Source organism: Cucurbita moschata, unplaced genomic scaffold (genome assembly GCF_002738365.1).
Source record: "Cucurbita moschata cultivar Rifu unplaced genomic scaffold, Cmos_1.0 Cmo_Scf00001, whole genome shotgun sequence".
Classification (NCBI taxonomy): domain Eukaryota; kingdom Viridiplantae; phylum Streptophyta; class Magnoliopsida; order Cucurbitales; family Cucurbitaceae; genus Cucurbita; species Cucurbita moschata.
In genome coordinates this window covers 4,530,108-4,541,013 of record NW_019268517.1, presented here as the reverse complement: position 1 = coordinate 4,541,013, position 10,906 = coordinate 4,530,108, and the positions used below count along the sequence as shown (strand labels likewise).

Here is a 10,906-nt window from a genome sequence, read left to right as displayed (position 1 = left end):
TTTTTTTTTTTTTTTTTTTTTTTTTTTTTTTTTTTAACTATGCCTTGCCTAGAAGTTTACAACAAAAAACATGAAAAGAAATAATAATAATAACCCAACCAGACACAGAACAATAAGCAAGTTACATGGATTTTTGACAAGTGAACTTACCTAGTCAAGCAGACCATAAAATTTGGATCACCAGGAGAGGACTTTCTAAACTTGCTATGTGGAAGATAAACATCAAAAATGGGTGTCACTTCATTGAGCTGAATGGCATCTATAAGTTCACAGATCGACTTCTCGTCTTCTGATCCAAAATCTGTTGATCCTTTGTTTTCAATAGAACTTTGAGAAGAAATATCGCCGCCATTCTTAGCACCCTTCACAGACCATGGAACTTTATGCTTTCCAACAATATAACCAAGGGATTTGAGGTGCCTATAAACCTCAAACTGCTCCCAAATGCATTCACTTTTTCCTTCAGCTACCTTCTTGTATACATCTTTCAGAGAAAGACTTGAATTATCATGATCCAGAAGATGTAAAGCCCCAACTTCAATAAGAAATCTGAACATATAGAAAGGAATGTTTGATAGCATGCTTAAAAGTTGTCATCCGAATGACTAAAAAATGAACACAATCCTAAATATTTCTATTTAAAAAACCAAAAAAAAAAAAGAAAAAAAAAGTAAAAGGCTATTTTCTGCTTGTAAAACTCTATTTTAGCGCCAAGTTCATACTACTATCAACATTTACAGAGCACAAAACACAATTTAAGGCAACACGCTTCTAACTTCATAAAAATAAGAGACACATGAAAGAAACATTGCCCAAGTGAATGTAAAACCATAAAAAAGAAGAGCAAGTGATAAAATCATATATACGAACACAAATAAGCTTAATAAAATTTCATTGATGCTAGAAAAAGAATTAGTACTTAAACAATGATGATTTCCTTTCTTTACCAAAACACAAAAGGCTACTAATAGTGCTTCCTCCTGCATACTGTAAGCATGAGTTTCTTCCCTTTATTTCTAATGTAATGTTCTAAATAAGGCTCCCAAAAGACGACTATAAAGCAACAAAAAAATGACAGAAAAACTTCCATTTTCATTTCTTTTTCACTATATTACAGTATGTTATAGGAATCACACTAAGACAATGTGGAAGAGAATAACTCCCCAAAAAATGTTGTTTTATTTTTTGGCAAGAACTCCCAAAAAAAAAAAAATGTTGCGATCGATATCAAAAACGATAGGGATAACAAACCATAATAAAACCATAGTTTAACCTACAAAGTTTCCTCAATGGAACAATAAATCTTGCCACAACGTACAATGCCAGATGTCGTCCAAAGGCTACCCTTGTTCTCCAAAACTTCCGCCATTCCCATTTCATCATTCCATCGAGCAGTTGAAGCATGCTTCCTGGAGACAGATCAAAAATATTGAAGATATTTCTAAGAAAATAGCATCATCCTATTGAAGGATTTGGAGGAGTCTAAATTCTTGAAATCCTCAACCTGAATTGCAACTTTCGCATGTTCCCGGATGAACAAAGACATTCTTCTTCTTCTTTTATGTCTTGCTCGAAATTATCGTCATCATCACTAGCTCCTCCTGAAGATATTTCCCAATCCGTAGCCTCCATCAGAAAACTCCTAATCAAATATCAAAAGTCCTCGTTCAGGGAATGGAAATGGTACTCCAATTACATAATACATTGAGAAATAACGACCCAAAACTACTAAAATTGCAAGATATTAACATGGCACGGTTCCTAATTCTGAAATTTCATTTGGTAACAGAAGGAGGAATCGGCGTGGCGGTGGGGGCGTGGCGGCAGTCGGACATTAAGAGAGATGAAGGGACAAAAAAAAAAAACCTGATTGCCGTGCGAATCGGATGGGCGACTGCGGCAACAACGGACGAGCAGGAAAGCAAAACTGGGAGAGGAGGATGGAAACGGGGTATAGGGTTTACTTATTTTTGTTTTTTGTTTATTTTACATTGATATATATTTTCTTTTTTTCCGCAAGGCAATTTAGGAACTTACTTAGCATTTCAAACTTACAAAATATAGTTAAAAATTATTTAGAAGTACCTCAGTATCACTCTATCCTCAAGTTACCGGTGTTGTTTATTGCATTTTTTCTACTTCGACGGAGAGTCAGAATCAAAATTTGACATTAGAGTAAGGATGTTGAAACAAATGTTGTCATCAAAAGAGATTAGATGACGATACAAAGCAAAGGCATGTGGGATGCCATCGAGCATACTGACGATGTCAAGCAATCTTGATTGAGATTTGATGATCTTGAGCATTATCATAAAACTTGTAGTAATCATTACAAATGAATCAAATAATTTTTTATGTCATCCGTCATCACTTTAACCACAGTATCGTCATAAATATTCGAAAACCAAATTGATATGTATTCCAAGTTGTAACAAGGATCGAAAATTGATATGTATTCCAATTTGTAACAAGGATCGAGTACTACAGCTATGAATATCAACTCAGTAATTCTTTCAACTGAGCCTCAATAGTTGTCGTACTTAATTTTTATGCTTGAAGTCATAGTTCTTAAAATAGAGTTCACATTCGTACTCTACTCAATTAGAAGCTATTAAATACCCAGAGTTCATGAAAATAAGAATTATGAGTCATATTATAAAGAACCATTTATCTTTGGTTAGTGCAACGTTTTTTCAATCATCAATGGTTGGTGACTTTGTTTTTTGGTTTCCGTGATCCCCATCTTTGAAGTACTCAACATAATCTAGTTCTTCTTCTTTTACAATTTTGTCAATCTATTGGAAGATGATCTAAGATACCTCATCGCATTGCAAACACTAGAAATGAAGGAATACATTTGTTTAAGCCCGTCATTCAACTTAATTATATGGACACAACAACACCTCATGTGTAATATTTCACCAACAAGTGAATTCCAACCTCTAAGCCTTCTCATAATATACGAAATAACTATATCATGGAACTTACATTATCAACTGTGATAAAGAAACTTTATTTGTCTCTCATTCCAATGAACAACTCTCACTAGTATGGCTAATAGTCTCCCTCGTGCAATTAACACTTCACAAAAGTTGTTAATAAAGTGACTATCATGTAGTGAATGTTTTGCGGCCAAGTTGAGGTATCAATAATAAGAAAAACCCCTCTTGGATTAACTCACTAGAAAATCTTTTATCTTCTTTTTTTTCTTACCGATAGAGTTGAAATATATCTCTAGCAATGTTACTTTTGAGGGAGGATTAAATTTAAAGACAGGTAGAACTAACAATCGAAAACTCTCGTTCTCTACAAAATAAAATGACAACTCATCCATAATTATCATCTTGTAGCATGTTGTTTAACTAAATAATGAAATAACAATATTACTACCACCATTTCCATCTATTGAAGGTCGAAAACTTTGTGATTTGTCTTTTGTCTTCCATCTGATTTTTAAGTGTCTCTACCACGTGCTAGTTCCACAAGAATTAGTATTACAAGTGTGCTCCTTATAACACTAGTTGAACTTCTCTAATCTTATAAAATGATCCCACATTGTTGATTTACTAGCTTCTTGTTTTATTGTGCAGACAGTAGTGGTTTCGATGCATTATAATTACTAAAGCTTGAACAAAAACAAAGAGTTTCACGTACATTTACATTATTGTTTATATGTAAAATGAAATTAATATAATTCTTATCTTCAACTTAATATGAACTATACTATGAGAAAGATTAATTTTTTCTTTTATAGTATTTGAAGATAACTTTTCAAATAAAAAACTATTAAAAAAAATAGACAAAGAGGGGTGGCCCTATCCAAATTAAAGAAATTTAATTTTTCACACACAACTTCTTTCCTTTGTAAATATAAGATTTTTTTTCTCATGTCTTATTCTCATGCTCTCAAATAGGGATGGTGCATATGGTGTGTCTTCTAGTAGTTGTATGTATGGTGTACACTCAACTCAGAAATCCGAGAACCCAACCTGATCCAACCCGAAATATAAGGGTTGTGTTGGATTTCGGGTTTGGGTTCGGTCCATTTTTTGAACTCGATTTGATTTGGGTTGAATTCGGGTTCCAAAAGAAAATGATTGGGTCAACTCGGCCCAACTCGAAAATATTAAAAAAAAATTGAAGTCCAAAGGCCTAAAGTCAAAGCCAAATCTACCGCCTTGTCTTAACCAAAGCCCAAGCATGATACTTCAATCCCCAATAATTACATAATTAGTGTAAAGAAATTTAAAATAACTGATCTCTCTCTCCCTCCTCGCACCCTCCCTCTCTACTCTCTACATTCTGTCATGTGTCTTCTTCTCTCTCCTTCTGCTCTCTACCTCTCTCTCTTTGTTTGGTTATGCTCTTCTCTAATTTTCTCACCCTCTTCTCTCTCTCTCTTTCTCTATCAACCATACAAACTTTTGTATTATTCTCTCGGCCTCTTCTCTCATAGCCTCACCTCCTTTTTCTCTCTTCCACAGCCTAAATACAAACCTTAAGCCAAAATACAAATCTCTCTCCACTTAGTCTCTGGCGTGGAATTTGATCTCAATAGCAGATGTATAAAAAATGATCGTTCTTTATTCATAGGGTCCCATGCCTTTATAGAAAACTACATAAAACACAGAAAAGACGAAAAAGAACACAACTCAACTGACTCCACTAATAACAAGAAGAAAAAAAAAATAGCTAATAGAAATTTGCTATCTCAACACTTCCACCCTTGAACTGAACTCGATCAAGAGTTTAGTTCATAGCACTTATCCCAAACACTTCTCTGATCCTTTGAAATGATGTCATCTTCGAAGGCTTTGTCATTATGTCAGCCAGCTCATCTTCAGTGTTGCAATAGACCAATTTAATTACACCTTCCTTTGTCAATTCTCTAAGAAAATGGTATCGAACCCTTATGTGCTTTGACTTTACGTGCATGACTGCATATTTGATAACTTGATAGTGGACGTGTTGTCACAAAACAGAATCATCTCTTCATCTTGTTCATGCCCGATTTCTTTCAATATTCTTTTCATCCAAATAGCTTGACAGGCACATGTAGCTGCTGCTACATACTCTGCTTCAGTAGTTGACAACGTGATGATTGGTTGCTTCCTTGAGGACCATGCCACAGCTCCTCCACTCATTAAGAAAACATAGCCTGAAGTGCTCCTACTGTCATCCACATCTCCCGCATAGTTACTGTCGGTGTAGCCTAAGAGTTCAATCTTCCCTTCACTTTGATACCATATCTCAAATTCCAGAGTTCCCTTCAAGTACCTCATGATTCTTTTTGGAGTAGCAAAGTGCAACTCAGTAGGATTTGCAATAAAACGACTAATAAGACTTACCACAAACATCAAGTCAGGTCGTGTGGCTGTGAGATACATTAAGCTGCCCACCATTTGCTTATATAACGTTGAATCGACCTTCACACTAGCTTCATCTCGGCCAATCTGCTGTCTAGGGACTATCGGATTGCAAACAGAGTTGTAATTTTGCATCCCAAGCCTCTCGATCAACTCAGCAGCATATTTTCTTTGACATATAAAGATGTCATCAGCCTTTTGCATCACTTCAATGCCAAGAAAATATCTCATCTTCCCCAAATCAGTCAGGTCGAATTCATCCATCACGGAGCGCTTAAACTCATTCAACAACTCCTCATCATTACTAGTGAACGATAGATCATCAACATAAATGCTCACAATTAGAATTTTACCTCCCTTTTGTTTGATGAATAATGTTTGTTCACTAGAGCTGCTTACAAAACCTTCCTTGACGATATAAGCCTTAATGCGACTGAACCAAGCTCTAGGCACTTGTTTTAGTCCGTAAAGAGCCTTTTGTAGCTTATAAACCATGTCCTTCTTCCCTGATACTTCATAACCTTGTGGTTGTTCAACAAATACATCTTCCTTCAGCTCACCATGTAGAAAAGCAGATTTGACATCGAGCTGATAGATTCCCCATCCCTTTTGTGCAGCTACAACAATGATCATCCTCATTGTATCCATTCGAGCCACTGGTGCGAATACCTCTGTGTAATCTACTCCGTACTCTTGAGCATACCCTTTTACAACCAGCCGAGCTTTGAACTTGTCTACCTCTCCAAGTTCATTTAATTTGGTCTTGTAAATCCACTTAACCCCAATATCCTTAGCTCCAACGGGAAGTGCAATCATCAACCACGTGTGGTTCCGTTCGATGGACTGTATCTCACTGATATCGCTTGTTTCCATTTCTGATGTCCTATGGCTTCTTGAATATTCTTCTCATGCAATAAATTTAATACAATCAATGGCTGATTTTTTTCTAAGTGCAAGCTTTGTCGTGTTGTAAAGATGTTTTTGCTGCTTAAACAAACTACAAAGTTCTTTGCCCCCCATATCTTGCTTAGAGCTAGGTGTGCTCTTGACCTCATCAACATCATTAGTTTCCATCCTGTCATGTTCCACGCCCTTATTTTCTGAGAGATATCCATCAGGGACAAAAAAACCATCTTCACTGTCTTCATCATCCTCTGCTTTTGCACAACCTTTCTCTTCTAAGTTTTCTTCATCATCCTTATCACAATCTAAGAGGCTTTCACCAGGATCCTCTCTTCCCATTCTTTATCACTGTCAACATCATAATCCAAATATGGGTCCTTCCTAAACGGATGGCGTGGTCCAACAACATGACTCTTTGTGGACCAGATGCCATAAAAAGCAGGCCTATAGCTCTTTGAAAACTGCAACAACTCCTTCCCTTTCCCCCTGTTCAACTTACTGACATGAGGCAAACTGTTGCAGAACTCTGTGTGGTTAGTTCTATCATCTGTAATTTGTTCTTCCCTACCATCTACAAGCCTCTCCTCATCCAATTCATCATCATTAGCAGAATCTCTACCATTTGAAAGTTTAAGTTCCTTAAATAGATCACACTTTGGCTTCTGACGAATGCCCCAGTCTGCGAATATCAACCGAATTGATTGCATTGTTTGAAGAAAGAGTGCAGTCCATAAACTACATACAAGCCTCCAGCATATTTTCACTCTGTTTACTTAATGGAATTGATGTAGTCAATTCAGTAGTTGGATAATCATTCTGACATGATGGACTAGGTTTGGTTTTCTTAAGGAAACGCTCCATTATGAATGCTTGCTTTAGTACAGAAAGTCTCTTTTTTTATTCAGCTTCTTCCCGCTGTCTGCAACGTTGATCTTTTTCAACATCCTCTTCCTCCTTCTTAAGTTGTTTTTTCATTTCAATCTCTTCCTCGTCCCTTTTGTTATTTGATTCACCCAACAGGATAAACACCCTATTAGCACTCATAATAGGTTCTGCTATATTTCCTCTTGAGGGATGAAAAATGTGTTGCATGTGTTTCGATCTCCTCCTTTGAGTAGCACGTCTAAACCCCTTTCTTGAAGTTGTCCAACACTAAGCAGATTGTTCTTCAATTCCGGAATATAATACACATCGTTGATCACATAGCTTATTCCCTTAAGTATTATTTTCACTACTCCTTTCCCACCAACCATCAGTTTGTGATTGTTCCCAAGCTTGACATTATGTGTGAAGCTAGTGTCCAAGCTTGAGAACATACCTCTTTCTCCACACATATGGTTTGAACACCCAGAATCCACGAACCACACATCTCCTCTTTTAGTGCATTGAAGCTCCACATATGTCATGAGAATAACTTCATTCTTTTCTTCGATCTCTGCAAAATGTGCTCCATTGTACCCAATTGGACATTCATATTGAAAATGCCCAAGTTGGTGCCAGTTGTAACACTCGATTGTTGCTTTGTTGAATGAGCATCCTCTGCCCCTGCCTCGACCTCTGTATGATCTTCTGCCTCTACCTCTGACATTGAGAGCTTGATCACCTTCTTCATGACTAATCTTCTTGAATTTCTTTTCATGTACAGACAGAGAGCTTTGCAGTTCGTCAATTGTCATCTTTCTTGTGTCTTTTGACTCCTCGATGGCCACCACCACATATGTGAATTTGTCCGTCAGAGTTCTAAGTATTTTCTCAACAATCTTCGAATCTGACATGTCTTCTCCGTTGCTTCTCATCTTGTTGGAGACAACCATTACTCTCCAAAATAATCATCGATGTTTTCTTCGTTCTTCATTTCAAGAACCTCAAAATCTCTTCTTAATGTTTGGAGAAGAGACCGCTTCACCTTTTCGTTGCCTCCGAACTTTTTCTTCATCGAATCCTAAATGTTCTTAGATATTTTGCGATTCAAGATCTGTTCAAACACAGCTTGATCAATTGCTTCGAACAGGTAGTGCTTCACTTGATGGTCCTTCATCTTGAACTCCTCAAGATTCCTTTTCTGCGCTGCAGTCACTTCGATTCCCTCTGCCGGTTTAGTGTAACCCTCTTCCACTAGACCCCACAAACCCTTGGCACACAAGAGGTTTTCCATCAGCTCACTCCAATGATCATAGTGACCATCAAACTGTGGAATCTTGGTGAGTGTTTTGTTATTGCTCATTTTCTCTCTTGGATCACTTTGTTTTGTTTTGGCTCTTATACCAAATGATAGCTGTAAATTACAGAGACTTGGCAAATGTACCAAAAATGATCGTTCTTTATTCATAGAGTCCAATGCCTTTTATAGAAAAATACATGAAACACAGAAAAGACGAAAAAGGACACGACTCAACTGACTCCACTAATAACAAGAAAAAAAAATAGCTAATAGAAATTTGCTACCTCAACATTCTCTTGCATTCTTTGTCTTGTTTCTCTCTCGCGCGCCGTCTTTCTCTCTTTAGTCTCCTGGAACGCCATACAAAGACTGCTTGTATATTTTAACTTTGATGCATTCCATGGAAATTGTTCATATTGGGTTGAATGTTTGAATCATAATAGTTTTATTTTACTTTTTATAGATGGAAAACAATAGTGCAACTGTAGGTGTAAGTAGCTCTCGTAATTATAATGCATCGAAGCCACCATTGGCTGCACAGTCTGAATTTAAGAAGAAGAAACCCAGTAAATCAATCGTGTGGGATCACTTTACAAGATTAGAGAACAATAATAAGAGGTGCAAGTGCAACTATTGTTCTAAGGAGCATGCTTGTGATACTAATTCTTGTGAAACTAGCACGTTATGGAAGCACTTAAAAAAATCATGTGTAGAAAGTACACATATAAGGTGGAGGACAAAGGACAAACCACTCTAAATTTTCAACGTTCAATAGATGGAAATGGTGGTAGTAATATTGTTACTTCATTATTTAGTCAAACAAGATATAGAGCAGCATGTGCCAGGATGATAATTATGGATGAGTTGTCATTTAAGTTTGTAGAGAATGAGGGTTTCAAATTATTTTGTAGTATTGCATGTCCTAAGTTTGATCCTCCGTCAAGAGTAACCACTAAAGATATAGCTCTACATAGAAGAAAAAGAGAAGTTGAAAGATTTTTTAGTTAGTCATTCCAAGAGAGTTTGTCTTACCACTAACACATGGACTTCATTGCAAAACATTAATTACATGTTAATCACAACACATTTTATTGATTCAGAATAAAATTTGCATAAAAGAATTCTCAACTTTTGTTAAGTTGCTAACCACAAGGTAGAGACTATTGGCAAGATTATTGAGAGTTGTTTATTGGAATGGAGAAACGATAAGGTTCTGTCTATCACAGTCGATAATGCAAGTTCCATTGATATAGCTATTTCATATATTATGAGAAGGTTTAGAAGTGGAATTCACTTGTCTTAGATGGAGAAATATTACACATGAGGTGTTGTGCTCACATAATTAATTTGATTGTGAATGAAGGGCTTAAAGAAATGTATGACTCCATTTCTAGTATTCGCAATGCCTTGCGGTATGTTAGATCATCCCCCAAGAGATTGACAAAATTTAAAGATCGCGTTGAACAAGAAAAAATTAAATGTAAAGTACTTGTTTGTTTGGATGTGGCGACTCAATGGAATTCCACCTATTTGATGGGTGATCATACCTTGAAATTTGAAAAAGCTTTCAAAGTATTTAGAGAAAAGAATTAGATTATGTTGATTACTTAAAAGAGGGGATTATGGAAACAAAAGAATAGGGCCACCAACCATTGATGATTGGAAAAATGTTGCAGTATTTGTAAAGTTTTTGAAGGTTTTTTATGATGTCACTACGAAGATAAGTGGTATGGTGCAAGATCAATAATAGACACATCAAAAAGTTAGTAAGTAGCTCACCTCAGGCACTATGGACCCGAAGAGTTCCAAAGTGAAGTCAAAAGATGCGCCGTGCAGCCCCTTCGCTGAGAAGGTGAAAACCTCGTGAGGTTCACACTTGACAGAAATATCTTTGGCATCAGGTAAAGCAACAGTGAGATAAAGCTTATCAGAACGCTGAGCCCATAGAACCTCCGAGTTACGGCTACTGCATACACGAGAAAATCTATGGTGATGACTTGATTACTACCTTCTTCTACCAAGGCAATCAAAACCCCAACTTCATCCATTCCAACCCACATTTACCAGTCTTGCAACCATTCAAACATATTACAGACAACATCATCTACAAGCATCGGTCCAGAAAAAAGAAAAAATCCTTCCAAATTAAAGAATATAAAATGTCACATTGTTCTAAGCGCAACAATGTTGAAGAGGAAGAAACAAGACAATGCAGGAAGAGGTAAAATGGCGAATAATCAGAATCAGAAATGGCTAAAGATAATCAAATGCACGACTGGAACATGTGAAGAAACAGTAAAAAATTATCAGAAAATACCTCATTCTGAGGACGACAGAGGAGAAAAGGAGGGGATTGATCCTAAGAAAGGATGTTGAAGACAATCGAGAGAAACCCTTCTCGGTTACACTGGAGGAGGAGCCTGAAGGGTTGTTATTAACACCCTGGGGCTTCGTGCATGTACATTTTTTGTCGGAG

General features: G+C 36.6%; 1 protein-coding gene across 1 annotated transcript in view; it reads right to left on the bottom strand.

Annotated features, from left to right (window-relative positions):
- LOC111446255 (tRNA-splicing endonuclease subunit Sen54) overlaps nt 1-1,973 on the bottom strand; it is a 3,119-nt gene extending 1,146 nt beyond the window's left edge. The window contains exons 1-4 of the mRNA XM_023085019.1: nt 1,867-1,973; nt 1,505-1,642; nt 1,278-1,409; nt 151-549 (exon numbers count right to left, since the gene is read on the bottom strand). Coding sequence (XP_022940787.1) covers nt 151-549; nt 1,278-1,409; nt 1,505-1,632 — 659 coding nt within the window. The 5' untranslated portion in view covers nt 1,633-1,642; nt 1,867-1,973. The remainder of the gene's footprint in view (nt 1-150; nt 550-1,277; nt 1,410-1,504; nt 1,643-1,866) is intronic.
- Between the last annotated feature and the right edge of the window lie 8,933 nt (nt 1,974-10,906).